The sequence below is a fragment of the Bison bison genome, unplaced genomic scaffold (assembly GCF_000754665.1).
Source record: "Bison bison bison isolate TAMUID 2011002044 unplaced genomic scaffold, Bison_UMD1.0 scf7180017864368, whole genome shotgun sequence".
Classification (NCBI taxonomy): Eukaryota; Metazoa; Chordata; class Mammalia; order Artiodactyla; family Bovidae; genus Bison; species Bison bison.
This window is the reverse complement of record NW_011494940.1, coordinates 1,424,683-1,443,506: the sequence shown is the minus strand read 5'-3', so window position 1 is coordinate 1,443,506 and position 18,824 is coordinate 1,424,683. Positions and strand designations below refer to the sequence as shown.

At 41.0% G+C, this 18,824-nt stretch overlaps 1 protein-coding gene across 3 annotated transcripts in view; it reads left to right on the top strand.

Annotated features, from left to right (window-relative positions):
* Positions 1 to 17,661, top strand: part of LIN52 (lin-52 DREAM MuvB core complex component) — a 112,880-nt gene extending 95,219 nt beyond the window's left edge. Inside the window, exon 7 of one of the 3 annotated variants that reach the window (XM_010855755.1) lies at positions 15,592 to 17,661. In XM_010855755.1, the coding sequence (XP_010854057.1) occupies positions 15,592 to 15,647 (56 nt within the window). In that variant the 3' untranslated portion in view covers positions 15,648 to 17,661. The remainder of the gene's footprint in view (positions 1 to 15,591) is intronic. The other 2 variants (XM_010855756.1, XM_010855757.1) reach the window with 2 other exon arrangements.
* The last annotated feature ends 1,163 nt before the right edge of the window (positions 17,662 to 18,824 follow it).

Below are 18,824 nucleotides of genomic sequence, written 5' to 3'. Positions count from 1 at the left end.
CACTTTCACCTTCATCAAGAGGCTTTTTAGTTCCTCTTCACTTTCTGCCATAAGGGTGGTGTCATCTGCATATCTGAGGTTATTGATATTTCTCCCGGCAATCTTGATTCCAGCTTGTGTTTCTTCCAGTCCAGCATTTCTCATGATGTACTCTGCATATAAGTTAAATAAACAGGGTGACAATATACAGCCTTGATGTACTCCTTTTCCTATCTGGAACCAGTCTGTTGTTCCATGTCCAGTTCTAACTACTAAACTGTATAGTTATTATATATAGATTAAACTCTGGAGTTTCCATGAAGTGGACTACTATACACAGTATAATGTAATTTTACGGCTGAGGATATTTTTATGTTCTAATTCACAAATGTAAATCAGATTTTTCAGAAACATCAAAACTGGATATTTGAAAAACACAGATGGTTAACTAGCTGTAATTTCAACTCACAAGTAAACTAACCATTACCATATTGTTAGGGACCTGGGCCCTTGGCCCCTTTAATCAATAGAAATTGATACAAGGCCAGATAAGAATTCTAGTCAGGGCTTCATTAGGGCTGTGCTGCAGCATGAGGGAGGGAAAACAAGGAGCAGGTACTCTTGCTATCTCCCCAGAGAAGCTGCTTGGGTCCTTAAAGGGGGTAACAGCAGGGGCAGGTCTGTGAACTGGGCAGGAGGCATAGCTTAGGTGATCAGCCCACTCCATGGTGACGCTGTGTGCAGGGATCCTACATAATACCCTGCTTTTGCTCTCCGCCTCTCAGAAATGGCAGTTGGTCCCAGGTCCTTTTTGTATCCTCTTGTTCATAACTGTCCTAACTGTAATTGTTTTCAGTCCATTATTGTTTCTTTGTATTCTGTTGCTCAGAGAGATGTTAGTCCAGGTGCAAGCACTCTGGTTAAAGGTTCCAGGTCCCTTTAACATGACTACCTAGGTAGACACATCATACATTCAAGTTCTCACCTTGATGTGATGTTCTTTTGCAAGAAATTCAGGGATTTTCCTGGTAGTCCAGTGGCTAAGAATCCACTTTGCAATGTAGGGGACTCAGGTTCGATCCCTAATCGGGGAACTAAGATCCTGCATGCCGTAGATATACTAAGCCCGTGCACCGCAACTAAAGATCCCTCATGCTGCAGTGAAGATCAGAGATCCTGCTTGCCACAACTTAAGACCTGATGCAGCCAAATAAATAAATAGTTTTTTTTTTAATTCATAATCAAGTGAAAACAGTAATTGTTGTACATTTGTACTACTACATGATTTTAAAGGAAAAAGATTTTTAAATTAAGCCTTGCTGGATGAATATTATCAGTGAAATTCACTTGGTCGTGTCCTATTCTTTGCGCCCCCATGGAATTCTCCAGGCCAGAATACTGGAGTGGGTAGCCTTTCCCTTCTCCAAGGGATCTTCTCAACCCAAGAATCAAACCCAGGTCTCCTGCATTGCAGGTGGATTCTTTACCAACTGGGCTATCAGGGAAGCAAATACTATATATTGGGTATTTTTTCCAAGTCATTTAGGGAAAATATCTTTAAAAGTCTCTTCCACTGATGAATTTATTGTCTGGTCAAGTTGAGAACATGACCCATACATATGTGAAACTACATTGCAATCAATTAAAATCAAATTATCAGAACAAGTAGTTTGTTTTAAATTGGATAAATCATCTATGAAGTAAGAGTGATCCAATTAAAGTAGGATTAGGGAGGTGATAATTTATATTCACAGCTGTTGATGGTGTGAAATTTAGCTGGACTAGTGAATTGGCTTCCCTGGTGGCTCAGACAGTAAAGAATCTGCCTGAACCTGGGTTCAGTCCCTAGGTTGGGAAGATCCCCTAGAGAAGGAAATGGCAACCCACTCCAGTATTCTTGCCTAGAGAATTCCATGGACAGAGGAGCCTGATGGTCTGTATAGTCCATGGGGTCCCAAAGACTCAGGTATGACTTAGCCTCTAACAAACACGCTGATGAACGTTTAGATTAAGCTATTCATTTCTGTAACTTGTTAGCTATTGGACTGGTCTAGACCTTAAAGTTACTCTTACTACTGACCCTAAAGCTTTATTTTTATTTTATTGAAGTGTAGTTGATTTGCAATACTGTGTTAATTTCTGCTGTAGTGACCCTAAAGCTTTTTCAATTCAAAAAAATTTCAATTCAAAATTCAATAAATGAGTAACCAAGGACTTATTCTTTCCACCTCCCAAAGAATTTTGTAGGAGCAAAATGTTGAGCAAGAGAGCTGCACTTGTAGCTATTTTATGAATAAATTGAAAATTGTGCTCTTAGAGTTGTCAGTGTGGTTCCTTAAATAATTAAGAAAGGTTGGAAGGCAGCAGGTTCGTATCATTAGGCTTCACCTGAGTAAGATTTGGTGGACTTTAAAAAATGTTATCTGCTTTTGATCGTTTGGTCATGTGTAATTTGTTCCTCATCCAAGGAATTTAACGATGGAAATAAACACTCATGACATAAAAACTCACCCCCTTTCTCAAGCTTTTTCTGTCTATCCATTTCCAAGCCCTCTATATAATTAATTGTCCTCATCTCTGTTCCCTGGCCTACTCTTCATTGTATTATGATATTCAATGATAATGAGAAAAAGCTATATTTCCAGAAGAGCAGTTGGTGAAGTTTGCTTTTTATTATGAAGATTTTGCAAATGTTACTAAAGTAGTGAGAATGCTATAATGAATTCCACATACCCATCCCCAACTTCAGTCAGCTTTCTTCTATTCTTGTTTTATCTCTGCCCTCTTATATCACACTTTTGTTGTGATTGTGTTGTTGGCTGGAGTATTTCAAAGCAAATCCTAGTGCCATGGCATTCATAAGTACTTTAGTATGTATCTCTAACCAAGAAGCCCTTTTAAAAACACAATTATTATACTAAACAAAATAAAATAATAATTCCTTAATAACATAATCCTTGTCCAATTTGGCTAAAACTGTTTTTCACAGTTGGTTTGTGTGAGTTGGTATCTGGAGAAGGTCTGCACATTTGCATTTGGTTGACATCAGACTTCAGCCTCTTAATCTTCTCTATAAATAGGCATGCTCTGTTCTTCTAGAGCTCCCCCAACCCCGCCAGTGCTGTTTAATTATTGAAGAAACTAGGTTGTTTGTATGGGAAGATCTCCTGCATTTTAAATTTGGATGATTTTTATCCTAGTGGTAGCATTTCACGCTTTCCTGTTTTCCCCCCAAATTTCATACAGTCTAGTGGAGTTAGAGAATAAAGTGATTTTGGAATCAGTCTTTTTGGAAAGAATGGTTCATACATGTACTTGCTATTGCTGCATATCAGAAAGCATAAGACCTTCATTTGTTCCAGTTTCAATGAGGATCATTGGGTTTAGGTGGTGTACATCTGATCTCTTTCATAATAAAAGTGATAATTATCAGTAGCAGCTATTTGGTTTTCCTGAAATATAGTCCAGAGAGGAAAGGCAAGAAAAAAAGATTGGTTTTTCCCCCCTTTTACTTACTGATTTTCAGAACATAAGATGAGTTGAAATAACTAAGGACTTTTAAGAAACATCATAGGTATTTATATTTAATATTATTTCTAACTACTATAATTATTAATCTTTCTGACAGTCAGAACTGTCCCATCTTTAGTTAGTGGACACCCCTTTTTGTTGACTCCTGTGTTGTTTGACGTGACTCCAGTAATCTTTGATAACTTCTTTCCTTTCAGCATGTCAAGATATTCTATGTTCATTTACTTCTTCAGACTTAGAATCTCATCCATATCTCCAAGTAACCTTGGTTCCTTTTAGTAGAAATCTAAGTATTAAGAGTATTCGTTAGTACTGAACTGTCAGGCTTCTGGTCCTTTTCCATGGACAGAGTTTGTAAACGAGTGTTGTTGTTGTTTTTTTTTTTTTTTCAAGAAAAGAAGTTGTATTCGTACCAATATGCCTAGTTCAAATTAAAAATGTTTAAGGGTATTAATTGATTTTTAAAAATTTTAATTTTTCTGAAGTATGGTCAATTTCAGAGAAGGCAATGGCACCCCACTCCAGTACTCTTGCTTGGAAAATCCCATGGACGGAGGAGCCTGGTAGGCTGCAGTCCATGGGGTCTCTAGGAGTCGGACACGACTGGGTGACTTCACTTTCACTTTTTACTTTCATGCATCGGAGGAGGAAATGGCAACCCACTCCAGTGTTCTTGCCTGGAGAATCCCAGGGACAGGGGAGCCTGGTGGGCTGCCGTCTATGGGGTCGCACAGAGTCAGACACGACTGAAGTGACTTAGCATAGCATAGCATGGTCGATTTACAGTGTGTTAGTTTCAAGTGTATAGCGAAGCGATTCAGTTATACTTTCTTTTGTAGATTCTTGTTTGATTTATAACATTTTTGATTTTGATTTTTTTGAAATGTGCGGGCTTCTCATTGCGGTGGCTTCTCTTGTTGCAGAGCACGGGCTCTAGGGTGTGTGGTCCTTCAGTTGTTGCAGCTCTTGGGCTCTAGAGCACAGGCTCAATAGTTGTGGTGCACAGGCTTAGTTGCTCCGTAGCATGTCGGATCTTCCTGGATCAAGGATTGAACCCATGTCTCCTGCATTGGCAGGTGGATTCTTTACTACTGAGCCGCCAGATCAGTTCAGTTCAATTCAGTTGCTCAGTCATGTCTGACTCTTTGCGACTCCATGAATCGCGGCACGCCAGGCCTCCCTGTCCATCACCAACTCCCGGAGTTCACTCAGACTCACGTCCATCGAGTCCGTGATGCCATCCAGCCGTCTCATCCTCTGTCGTCCCCTTCTCCTCCTGCCCCCATCCTTCCCAGCATCAGAGTCTTTTCCAGTGAGTCAACTCTTCGCATGAGGTGGCCAAAGTACTGGAGTTTCAGCTTCAGCATCATTCCTTCCGAAGAAATCCCAGGGCTGATCTCCTTCAGAATGGACTGGTTGGATCTCCCTGCAGTCCTTGGGGCTCTCAAGAGTCTTCTCCAACACCACAGTTCAAAAGCATCAATTCTTTGGCGCTCAGCCTTCTTCACAGTCCAACTCTCACATCCATACATGACCACAGGAAAAACCATAGCCTTGACTAGACGGACCTTTGTTGGCAAAGTAATATCTCTGCTTTTGAATATGCTATCTAGGTTGGTCATAACTTTCCTTCCAAGGAGTAAGCATCTTTTAATTTCATGGCTGCAGTCACCATCTGCAGTGATTGTGGAGCCCAGAAAAATAAAAGTCTGCCACTGTTTCCACTGTTTCCCCATCTATTTCCCATGAAGTGATGGAACGAGATGCCATGATCTTCGTTTTCTGAATGTTGAGCTTTAAGCCCACTTTTTCACTCTCCACTTTCACCTTCATCAAGAGGCTTTTTAGTTCCTCTTCACTTTCTGCCATAAGGGTGGTGTCATCTGCATATCTGAGGTTATTGATATTTCTCCCGGCAATCTTGATTCCAGCGTGTGCTTCTTTCAGCCCAGCATTTCTCGTGATGTACTCTGCATATACAAGATGGGTCAGGGCCAGACCCATCTAATTCCAAAGCCAGACAAGAGAAATCCTTCCTACTGTATACATTGTCTCTCTTTACCAGAAGGAAAGCAGAGAACACAAAGTTAACATTGTAAATGGTTTAGTCTCTTGTTTTAACCTGGCAGAAATACAGTGTTTTATCTTTTTTTTTTTTTTTTCTGTTTACATTTACTACTGAATGACTACAAATACATGTAATCAAAATACATGTGCTTATTTTCTGTGGGAATATTTTTTATGTAAGAAAATAGAAAAACATGTCTTCTTATCTAAGTTAAGTAAAACAATTTCAATATCTGTTTTTATTGTTTTCAATTTAATTATGGTTCTCTGTTTAAAATACTGTAGCAAAAATATCCCCCAGATATTTCTAGCCTATTAAAATGATGCCCCTTCTAAGTATCCTATTTATTTATTTAACAAATATTTGTTAAAATCTATATTCAGGGTATTTTATAGTGTATATTTGAAATAACTTCACTAAATGAAATAACCAAAACATGCAAGGTTTTGTAAATAGCCATTAAATTTTAGGGGGAAATTTTTTTCTTGTGCCAGCACTTACTGAGCACCTAAATGTACCATCTTAAGTCTTACAACAACTGACTCAGGTAGGTAGTAAACCCCCATTTTACAGATGAAGTAACTGAGGCATAGAGAGGCTACATAATTTACCTGAGATCACTATCTAATAAGTGATAGATTCAGACCTAAAGTTCAAATCCTTTGCTATCGTAAGTTTTTCTATATCATATATAATATATTAAAAAGTCCTATCAAACAACAAGAAAGTACGGAAATATATTTTTCCTTGCTGGTGAGTTAAGTCCATACTACCGTCCTATGAACCATGCGTGAAGATACATAGACATTTTCTTTGCTGTCTTAAACCAAAACTATCTGCAGTTAAAACTCAAGATTCTAATTTTACAAACAAGGCCACCTCTAACAAAATTAAAATAAAATTACATTATCCCCTGGCTTAAAGAAGAATTCTCCAGTAACTATAGAAGTGCTTGTGGTGTGAAGAGAGCATCTTAAATCTCCATGTAAGTCATACACAAAGTGTTATTGCAGTGAAAAAATAGTGGCGTGAATAATACCTGCTCACAGCCCAAGACACTTGATGTATCTTGGACCTCAGTGTTTGTTGGATTTTGCAATTTCATGAGCAAGATTTGTATTTTTGTAAAGTTCTATATTTCTGTGTGTCCCACTTGATGTCACATCTGTATTCTCAGATTGTAGCGTTCCATTAAAAAATATAAATAATCTCAGCCCCTCCTCCCTCCTCCCCCTCCCCCCACACTCATTTTGTATAATATGGTAATGATATCACCGTAGCAGTAATTACGGGTCATCTTCATTTCTTTCATCTCTGCCTGTTCTGATGGCTTCATTCCTTTGACGGAAAAGATTTGGCTCTGGGTGCTATGATTATTTTGTTAAGCGTTATTCGAATAGACAGGAGTGAGAGAAATTAATCAATCCAAATGCAATTAGCATCATGTTTAACCCAGTGATGGACGTCTCAAGGTGAAACAGCTAGGGGAGTTTCAGACATTATTATTCAATCCGGTGGTTCTTATCTAAATTATAATCAAGAGAGGTTTTTATTGGCCTCGCAGTGTGAAGATGTAACTCTTTCCCTGGCCTGGGGGTCAGTAAGACTGGGGCCTGCATCCTCTGTAGATGTTTGCTACTGCCAGCACCCTGAGGTGGGGATGAGTAGGAAAGTTGTCTTAATGAACAAGTCCTTTGAAATTTATCTATGCTGGGATCCTGGTCTGAATTTCCTGGGAGTGGGATATTGCCTGTGAATAAATTACTCTAACTTGGGGCAAAATATTTTGTGTCCTGATGAAGTCACTTTGACTAGTCACTCTTTCTTAACCTTGCGTGATAGATCATTATTGCTGTACTTACTTTATGAATGAGGAAATTAAGGCTGTGTGAATCTACTAGCCTTTGGTCATAGTGTTTCACCACAATCTATATTAAGTACAGGCCCTGAAGTGTGAATGTTCTGTGAACATTTATGAGCATTTAATAAAAGTTTGCCCCAAGAATATTGATCCATTGCTTTGATCTCATTGCCTTTCGCTCAGTTGAGTTCGCCCTTGAAAAGGGAACCAAGTGAAATAGGCCTCTGGGCCCTCTGGAGAGGAAACATACCACAGACAAGAAGTTGTTAGGTCTCATTTCTTGAACATAGATCTTTGGGGTCGCTTGTTGTTTTGGTTTGTTTTTTAGTAGGGAGAAGAATGATAAAAAGGATTGAATATTTGAAATCTTGTCTTGTTTTGCTTTTGAAAGAGGGCAGGACAGGGAGAGTTGATGGAGAAACACAGGCTTTTGCTTGAATACATTTTTCAAATACCTGACAATTAAGATTCTTCTGCTTTCAATCTTCAGGCATCATGGCTGACACTTCCCGTATTTTATGTTCCTGCTTGATGTTTTATATTCTGAGAATATATCTGTTGGCTGGATATTTCTGTCTTTTTTTTCCTCCATTGTGAAAAGCCATTAAAATTATTTTCCATATTGGAACTATCCAAATGCGTTTACCTGTATGTTGAGTCCTGGCTTTTCTTTTTTATATTACTTCTTAGATAAAACAGTCTCTGGAAATGACCCTTACAATGAGTTGAAAAAAAAAATGTTTGACATAAAATTATCTTTTTCTGAATTCAGTGGAGAGAAGACTCTTCTTAGCCAAGCCACCCTTTTCGGAAGAAAAAGTCCTGTTGGAGAGACAGAACACTCTATAGAAACAGAATCTGGAAAATGTGCCCCCAAAAGGATTTTTTGAGAATTCTTAGGATGAAGATTTTCATAGTCAATGATAAGTTTGGTCACAGAGGTAGCACCCAGGCTATTCTTTCCTTAGATATGTATTTCATTGTCCTTTTGAAATGCTTATGCCCAGGGAATTTTAAGCAAAGGCCTCTGTCTGCTTTCAAACACTGCTTTTATATAGAGAAAAGAAAGATTTCTACCACGTACTCTTACGTGGGTTGACTCTCCCATGAGTTGATTGAGGGTGGTCTGTGGCCCTTATTACAATTATACCACTTTCTGAGGGCCACCAGTGTTCTAATGAGGTCCCAGGAGCCCTTCTCACCCAGGGACTTCATGCCCAGTTCATAGCACCTTCTGTTCTTGACAGTGGCCCCAGCCCCTGCTGCTCTCACATCAGAGGCATTATAAAGTACTTAGTCCTTGACTTGAATTATTGATCACTTAGTGGTAGGTTTTGTGCGGAGGTCTGACTGGAGCATGGTGAGGTATCTCACCTCGCAGCCTGCTCGGGCACTGCTCTGCTGTATGCCGGCTCTATGCCAGAGTGACGGGAAACCCTTCCCTCCCCGTTCCTATGAGAGAGACATCGGCTCTATGAATCCCAGTGGTTTCCTTTGTTCTCCTCTGATGTACCAAGATACCTGTGAACTGCTAGCTAGCTGTCTCCAAGGCCTCTTCTCATTTATGTGACTTTTCCCTCATACCTAGAACCTTGTAGGTTGGGTCTCTACGTGACTAAGCTGTTCATCCACTGCCTTCATGCTTCTCTCCTGCACAGTGCACACTGATGACTACCAGGTCCCTCTTCATTGTTAGAACACTTTCAACCAAAAAATATTTGTTAAAGAAAAGTCAAAACTGTAATCAAAACAAATGGTACATCATTTCCACAAAGTGTCTTCTATAAATCTAGTTAAATAGATAACCATTTAACACATGGATTTAAACCAAACTAACTAGGGTTTTATGTGCTCCTTTTTTGCTAGAAGGAGCTGCTCATACAGTTAAGGAAGGTTGCTGCCCCAACTAGTACCCAGGTTTGAGCCTCCAGAATAAACCTGTTACACAAATGCAAGACAGTCGTGTTTCCCTTCATGTTTGAGATCTTTTAAAAAATAAATAGTTTATCCCCTTTTTGCCACTCCTGGTGCTGCTTGTATGCTCAGTTGGGGCTGACCTGGTACCTCTTTTGTGACATGGCAGCTAAGGAGATGCCATTGTTTCTTGTGGCCGATGGATGCCCAAGGAAGGAGTCATCATATTAATGAAAACCAAGAACAGTCATCATGTTAATTTGAAGGTGGCAGGGCAGGACAGTTCTGTGGCACACAGATAAAGCATATACCACTTAGTTAACTAATGAAGGTTTACTGTGAAAGATAGGGTTTGTCAATCAGGTAGATTAGATTCCGATTTAATGGGCAGCCAATTCATGAAGCAGATGCACTGTAAGAGCAAAATAACTTACTGGGATATGAAAGACAAGAGCTGAATGAGCACGCCGCTGATGAGGAGGGGCACTGTCACAGAACCGGAATTTGGCCGCATTTGTTGTCAATCAAAACATAACATTGGTCATTTAGGGTTTTTTTGTTTTAAAGGAATATGCTCATGTACATCACCAGTTACTTGAAGTGCATAAAGAAGTGAGAAAGGAGTACACGAAAGAACAGAAAAATCCATGCTGTACTAGCCAAGATGCAGTCGGTGTTCCAGCAGCAGACAGGAGGTGTCTGCTTTGAAGGAACTTGCTCTTTACTCCAGAAGTCAGTTCCCTCAGACCAAGAGGACATGCTCAGTTTGTCTCTCCCACAACCTGACTACTACAGTATGGCTTTTTCTATTTTTTCCTGTATGCCTTCCTCACTCTTCACTGTACTTCAAGTAACTGGTGATGTAGATGAGCATATTACCCACCCCCTTTTAAAAAAGAAAACAACTAAATATAATGTTATGTTCTGATGGACAACAACTGGGGCAGAATTCTGGTTCTGTGACAGTCTTCCTCCTTTCCTCCATCAGTGGCGTGCTCATTCAGCCCTTGTCTTCCATATTCCAGTAAGTTATTTCGCTCTCACTGTTTAACAGAAAACAAACAAAAATCCTTGCATACAATTCTCCTGTTCAATTGGAGAATTTTTTTAATATTTTTCACTTTATCACTGTAAAACCTAAGGCATTTTTTAACTTTTTTGTACATTAGCTGTTATGTGTAGGGCAGTCTGTCTTAAAGCAGGGATAAATTGCTCTAAGAGAAATGAATCCTTGATAATTTTCCCATTAAGCATCTTGTGGCTTAAATAAACTTCCTGTTTGACGTGAAAGAAAGAGTCATATAGTAGCTAGCATTTACCAAATGCCTGTGTGACCCTTGTATTAACCCCACCTTGAACAGATGAGAGGTTTGAAACACAGAGAGATGACTCTGGCAACTTGCCTGCAGTGGTTCAGGCTCAGTATGGGAGCTGGGATTTTGAATCTGAGCCTGGCTAATGCTAAAAACCCTGCTCTTGGGAATTCCTTGGCAGTCCAATGGTTAGGACTCCACGCTTACACTGCTGGGAGCCTGGGTTCAGTCCCTGGTTGGGGAACTAGTCCCGAAAGCTGCATGGTGCGGCCAAAAAATTTAAAAAAAATAAAAGCCCTGCTCTTTTCACAACATTATGCTGTCTCCTTTGTTTCCTGGCCACTCATATTAGAGTCTCCTGAACAGTCTGTTGTTGCTCTTCAGGATGTGAGAGAACCACTGAAAAGTAACTCTCCTCCACCTGACTAATATTTTTAATTATATTGAGACACAGAAATATTTAAAATAGTTTGCATTAGAACTGAAAACCAAATGCTATGAGTTTCTTCCATTTCATTAAAAGTTACTTAATCTTTCGATTGTCTCCTGTCTTAAAGCCAAGCAGAATTTTATCAGGCAATTGCCTCAAAGTTATAATCTGGAAAATCTTTCCGTAATGAAACCCATATGTCATGGGCGAAAGGTGCAGAGCCCTGGCAGAGAGGGCTGGTCTCATGAGAGCTTGTGCACCCAATCTCGTTAACCAGGGTGCCTCTGGTAATCCCTCATCCCCTCACCAGTGAGAAATCAATCTGTACCACTGAAATCTTTTTCAACCAGCCACCAGAAAATTTACTGCAGAGAAGACAGTTTGGGGATAGTCATTGTGGAAAGGGAGCCAGAGGCAAGGCTGAGTGTAGGCTGGAGGAATTGGAGAGTCTAAAGAAGAGATTACATTCAAGCACACACCACCTTCACCGCAAGCAGGATGGAGTCCTCCCTTCAGCCCTGACCTCTCTAACGTGTACCCAGGTATTTACAACTGCCATGAACCTGACAGCCCTAGGGAACCTGTGAAGGGGTAATAGAACCAGCATCAACCTGAAAGTTGATTTTAGTTTATCCGTTTGTTGTCTTTAAATGTGTACACGTTGTCCCCCTGTCGCTCACTCCGTAGCAGTTCTCATGTTCACCCTTTGGTGAGAGTCTTGATTGCGGCTTTCTCGGTTTTTGGTCTGTGCCCAGCCTAGCAGGGCCCGTAAATCACAGCTTGATGTGGAGGTCGTGCTTCTCTTCTGCATGGCATACACTGTGGTGGCTGAGCACCAATGGATCCCCCTTGGCTTAGTGATTACACTGTGGTAGCAGTGTTCCCCTTCTGTTGAGTCTTAGAATCCTAGAGAATTAATCCGGAACTAGAAGATAGTTAAGAAATGGTGTTGACTCCAGATAAAACTCTCTAGCAATTTTATTGTCCCCAGGACGGTCTTCTGACACATTGTGGGGAAAAAAGAACCAGGAGAGAAGGCAGAAATCATAATTGCCAAGCTGAGGAGCATAGAATCTTACCCTGACTATTAATGCAAGGATTATACTGAGAAGAAGGGATGGAACTAGGCAGGAGGATGTAGAAATACCTTCGTCTCCTCTGTCAGCAAGCTGTCGTCTTCTCTAAAGTTTTTCCCCAACGAGATTTGAGATCCTTGGTGGGAGATTTTTAGTAAAATATATTTACATATAAAACCGTACTGGAAGGTGTGTGGGGGTGTGTGTGTGTGTAGAAGAGGAATACGGAATAGTAGCAGAAGGCTGTCTCTACTCCTAATGGGATTTTGTAGCAGCATGTGCGAGTTTGTTTCAGAAGTCAAAAATGAACAGATGTTGGTATAAATTACCTCTGTGTCTGATGTCTTGCAAATTAAAAGCGCGGTTGGCATCACTAAACAATTTCACTAGGTTTGGGGGGTGCAGTTAGCGGGCGGTGATTACTGTAGCAGGTCGGTAAGAATCTTCATGATGCAGTAGAACAGGAGAGCCAAGGATAGAGAGATGAGGAATAAAACCAGGGGTATATGAATTAATCAGAGATGTTAACATCGCTGATGACAAGTGAACAGGAGGGCACGTGCTCTGGAGCAGCCGCTGACCCGCAGCAATTTCTCTGTGCACAGAAAGGGGTTGGTGCTTAGGATGTGATTTATAGGGTACAGCCCTCTTTTAGGGAGCAGCTATGTCAGGAATTCGTATATCTCCTATATAGGACCAGCGAGTAGGAAAACTTTCTCCCCTCCCATGTAGAAGATGATGTCTTTTGAATTACTTCTACTTTTACGGTGGTTTTGCTGCAGCTCTGTGTACTTAGATTAGGTTGAAGGGGGAGGAATGATTGAGTAGAAAGGGGGTTGTTAAAAAGGATTGGTTAGATTCAAGGAGAGCTTGCCACTGAGAGACTTTGGAATATCCGTTTATTTCTCTTTTTAAATCCTTTTGATCCCTCGAATAGATTGGATTTTGTAAAATTTTAGGTCTTAAAATATTGGTCATTTTCCCATTTGGGGAAAAAACAGTAAAGAATTGGGTTATATGAAGTGCAAGAGGCAGAAATAATTAGTAAAATCAGTACCGTGCTCTTAGCCCAGGATTTTTGGAACAAGGCTCAGTTCTACCCACGGAGTTTTTTTATTACCCAAGTCTGATTTCTAAAGCACCTGCTTCTAGCCATGCTGCAGGCTCATTGGATACTGTGTTTAAAGTCATTAGTAAGCACTGGAGAATAGACAGAAAACCTATCCAAGGAGGAGTAAATGATGAGACCCACTCTGAACAGAAGTATAAGTAGTCATTTCCTATAGGATCAGGCTGAGGGGAAGATTCCAAGAATTGGGATGTTTGAGATTGCTAGTCTGCCTTATCACAATCCACTCACTTATTCACTCAGGAAATACTGCGTACAAGGGAAGCAGCAGACTACCAACTTCCTCTGAAAGGTGATGTTTTAATAATGTTACCACTGCACTAAGCATGATCATGGCTGAATACCCAAGAGGGCAGAGCAGGTGGCATTAATCTGCTACTCATTTTACGGATGAGGAAACTGAGGCTCAGAGATCCTACCCAACTCAAGGTGTCACCCAGCTGACAAATACTAGAGTTGGAACTTAATTCAGAGCCTATATTCTCTGAAAGAAGTCCATGCTGCCTCCCCTGGTCAAGAAAACACTTGTTTGGATTTCTCCTAGAGTAGTTAGTCCTGTGCCTGGATCTCTCCATAAATCTGGTATTACTTTCATCAAGGGAAATGACTTTCCTGCCAAACAAGGTAAATTTTAAAAGACTCCCACAGTGTAGAGAGTGGAGCAGTGAGGGTCACCAACAAGTCTTACTGTTTGTCTGTGGAAGGGAAGGAAACTGACTACTGTGTGCCCACTTGGTTCCAGTTCTTTTGTGTATCATCATTCATCTAGCCAGCATTTATCAGCAGATACTGAGTTCAGTGCTGTGCTAGGTGCTGGCCATATAAACAATAGTAAAATACCACCTCTGCCCTCAGTTCTTACATTTCCATGAAAGAAGACAATCACATCAACAAGTAATCGCAAGTCTTGTAGGAACTTTGTATGTATGGAGTTTGGCATAAGCCCACTGAAGGAACGGTCAGTTTGATTTTGGCCAGGGTAGGGTTGTGGGTATATGAGATAAAACCCAGGACTGGGGCTTCCATTCCTGGTTAATGGGATTTCCTTTTCCTTTGTTGGAGCTTTGAACTTGTGAAAGATAGGGAATGAGTAGACTACAGTTACCTAAAACTTTCCAGTAGTTACAAAGTTTGTACTGTTTTCTTTCTTTCTTGTAGAACTAAACCAAGAACAATTCAATATGGGTGGTAGGGGTGGGAAGTGGGCACCCGTCATCTGGCACCATTTGCTCTGCTGGGAAGGAAAACACAGAGCCTAGGGTGAAGGTCCTTCTCATCCCAGCAGGTGCCTCCCTAGTCATCTCCTTTGGCCAAGATGGAGACATGTCCCTGGGAAGCCAGAGGGCACCGCAGCCTGCTGTGTGTCCACCGTGTGGTTCCAAACTTCTGGACTCCAGCTATAGAAAACTTTCAGCACTGTTACATCCATCCAAGAGACATAAAAAGAGGATCCATTTAAGAGACATAGGGATAAGGATGAAGGGGGTTATGCCACATATGATTTTTGAGAATTTGCTTGACCGAGCTAAAACTGGGGGCTTCTAAAGTGGGTCTTGTAATTGAGAAATGTTTTACTTTGATTTTCAGAGCCTCATATGTAGGAAAGTAGCTGTATAAACCCTCTTGTAACTACAGCATTCAAAGATTGATGGTGCTGCAAGTCAGAGAAAGACACATAAACCTTGCCTGGCTATATTAAATATCTAAGGACTGACAATGCCAAGAGAGAGAAGACCAAAGCTCTATAAACCCTACTTTATTACTCCATCCACAGATGAACTGCACTGAGGGAATATAAACCCTGTTAGATTACAGTGTCCAGGGACTACCACTCCTGAGAGATGGGGTAAATGATCTCTAATTTTGATTTGAGATTATAAATGTCCAGAGACCAACAATCTAGAAAAGACTGTGATCTTGGTTGGATTTTAGCTTCCAGAAGCAAACCTCCTGAGACAGTGAACATGAGTCTTAGGTTACATTCTTGAGGGAGAGAGGGATTTGGGGGGAGCTCCCTGGTGATTTTTTTAAAATGGTAAATGATAAAGATTTCCCCAGTTGGCCTGCACCTTATAGTAATTACCAACTTCAGGACAGTGTTGGTAATTACTATAGTTGTCAAGAGTGCTTTGTGTTTCCTTCTTTTTGGAGCTTAGTAGGGATGGAATCTGTTAGGATAGCAACTTTGTATACAATTTATGTCAATGTGCATTCTCAAATTAAGCCTTCCTGTGAACCCTTTTTCAGAGTTTAGGTGTTCATTGATCTTTCATGTACTTTGTGATTCCAGCCAGAGAGATGACAAGGGGGAAGTTCCTCAACATTCTAGAGAAGCCCAAGAAGTAGCAGCTGCTTGTGGACAGGATGTCCTGGGGCCCGGAACCATGCTTCCTTCCCAGTGCAGCTCTGAAGATGCACACCTCACTGCTTCCTGACCAGAGGCCAGAGGGTGCACTCCAGAATTCACCCTCTCCCCTGCTTCTGGCACTCTGCACCTCTGAGGACGTTCGGCAGCAAGAGAAGAATCTGCTCTACCCAAGGATCGGTGCAGTGATTCCATCAGCTTCCAGACTTTGACCGTCTCAACCTCGGATGCTGGTGACACCAGAGAGCATATCATTCTTAAAGGTCAAAGTCCTGCTTTCTCGTTTCCAGAAGTGATTCAGGAGCTCCAGGATCTTACAGTTGATTTGATTCAGTGATGGCAAAGTCAGTTGAGACATGTTGATTGGACGAGTTCCTTTGAATCGTACTTCATCTCTTAGGAAGTATTTATGATGCTAGGAGACCAGAGGCCAATTAGATTCTGGACCAGTTAGATTCAGGTCAGGGTACAGTTTGACCTGCAAACCCACCAATGTATACTAGGTTCCAGGAATCCCCAGCTAGAGAAATGCTTTTGAAATTCTACACCTCTCATGATAGTCGCATCCCCCAATGCCTTCTGTTCCCTACCTCCAACGGCCCCCCATGTGTCTGACTCCAGAGAGTGGGATCCCTGTGTACCAACTCCCTCCTGGGATTAGCTTGTACAGTGAAAGGCGCATGCAGGGTTGCATTGGGTTCTAGATATCAAGACTAGCTTAAAGATGATGGAAAGGACTTTTGAGTTCTGCTTAATCTGTTACAGATTCAAGTGAGAAAGTAGGTATGGCCTGAAAGATAGAAGGGGATTGAGTGCAGAAGTTCCCATTTGATTAAAAACTAGAAATTGTAATTGACCTTAAGGGAATGTGCTATGGAATGGTGGCAATATTTTGCTTGCCCCACTATCCCATCTCATAGCACAGATTAGATAGTTCACTCATATAACAGAAATACACACACACACACACACACACAGAAGAGAAAGAATTTCTTGACTCTACAATTCTTATGGAGCTCTTTGTCCATTATCTATGTTACGACCTGAAAATCTAGCCCATGTTTAAAATTGATTGTAAGTATTCTCCTTATTTTGTCTTGTAAGTTAGCCCCCAGCTTCTGTTATTTTGAGAAGTTCATGGGGTTTCCTAAACCTTATGAAAAGAAGGTCCATGTGGCAGTAGTGTGTTAGTGTTTAGACACTAGGGATGTTGTGGTCAAGGTCTGATGCGGAGTGTCTGGCTAGGGTACAGCACTGCTCAGTTGAACAGCTGGTCCGTTAGCTGTTTCCTGACACTTCTGCCTTGTTTCCCGTGCTAGAAGTAAGGCTGGGTTTTTCTTTCATTTGCTTCCTTTGACCATCCATGCAATTTTACTTATTGATCAGGGTGGGTGGAATTTAACACAAGACATTAAAAGAGAGTATGAGAAGGCAAACATTCTGTTTGGATGCGATATATAAGGTTAGGCTAGAGAGGTTTTGATTTTAAGTAAAGCTTATCATTGACATTCCTTTATCTTAAATACGGTTAAAGAATGTAAAAGATGGGGACAGAGAAGGAAGGAGGGCTGTGCAAAAAAATAATGCCACAATGTCAGATTCTAACTTTGCTCTGTTTTTTGAGAATTGATGGTGTCAGGCACTTCTAAGTGCTTGAGGATATTGAGAAATAGATGGAGAACATGGGGGTACCTCCCTCAAACCAACTCCGGTCTGTAACCTGGTTTTGGGGTCTGCTTTGGCCTCTTCCTTTTACTGTCATCTTATCCACCAGCACTTAATATACGTAGATGTTTTAGAATTGCAATATTTATTGGTTTTGTATTTGCTGTCCTTAGAAATGTTATTGATGTATTTTTATATTGATAATATAAATTTATGTACAATGTGTGCATGTATGTATTTTAGGATGTTAGAGGATTGTACTTTGTATATGGTGGTTTCTGTGTCGTCATAATAAATATTTACGTTTTATTAGGAAAGTGAGTTTTTCCTCGAAAGGTCAACTTGCATATTTAAAGCACAGACCTCATCAGAAAGCACAGCTATAACAGCAGATGACCGACTGTCTTCCCTTTAATATCACGCTGGGCGATGTGGGGCTTTGTGATCATCTACCACATGGTCTCCAGCTACCAGCCACCCAACTCATTGTTTCATACCTCCCCTCGTCTGCTAATAAAGTCTAGACCCGTCCTCCTGGCATTTAAAACTCTCTACATGTAACCCTAAATAACCCTCCAGTTTGGTTTCCTTTCTCTCCAATATATGAAGTCTCTATCCCAGTTAATCTGAACAGTCCCCAGTTCCTCACTTACGTGCCTTTGTGGATGCCATTGAGTTTCTAGAAGCCTTGGATCCTTTTCCTGCCCATCAACCTGTTCTTCCTGTAAAACCCCATGATCCAACTGGGCATAATCCTTCCCCCTGCGTTCTCACAGCATTTATTTATACCACCCTTATGACTCTTATTACGACAGTCTACCTTATATTTCAGTGATCTGAGTACATATCTTAGTCCCCACTAATTTATCTGCTCCCCGAGATTGTGGCTGTCTCCCACACATCTAAGTTCTGCCGTGGCTTCTCTGAACTGGAGGTTCATGACCTGTTTGTTTGCATGCTTCCAGTTAAACATGACATATCAAAAGCAAATATTTCTCTGCCACCTGCTATAAACCCTTATTATACATTCCTTTACAACTCTGTTCAAAAACAGAAGTACCGATTTAACCAATACTACTGCTGTCACTCATTGATGGTTTACTGCTCCAGACCAGAGCATGCCCTTTTAGAGAAAACATTCCCTTTTAAGGAAAGCAAATTGCTTAGCATCATTGGTTAATCACTGATTCCCAATAATACATCTGGGTGGACAGTCAATTTCTCTGATCTAGAAAAGCAGGACTGGGTCTTCCCTGGTGGCTCAGTGGTAAAGAATCCGCCTGCCAATACAGGAGACATGGGTGGGATCCCTGGTCTGTGAAGATACCATATGCATTGGAGCAGCTAACACCGTGCACTGCAGCTGTTGAGCCTGTGTTCTAGAGCCTGGGAGCCGCAACCACTGAAGTCACCGCAATGAGAAGCCCTAGAACCGCAACTCAGAAGTAGCCCCTACTTGCCGCAACTAGAGAAAAGCCCACGCAGCAGTGGAA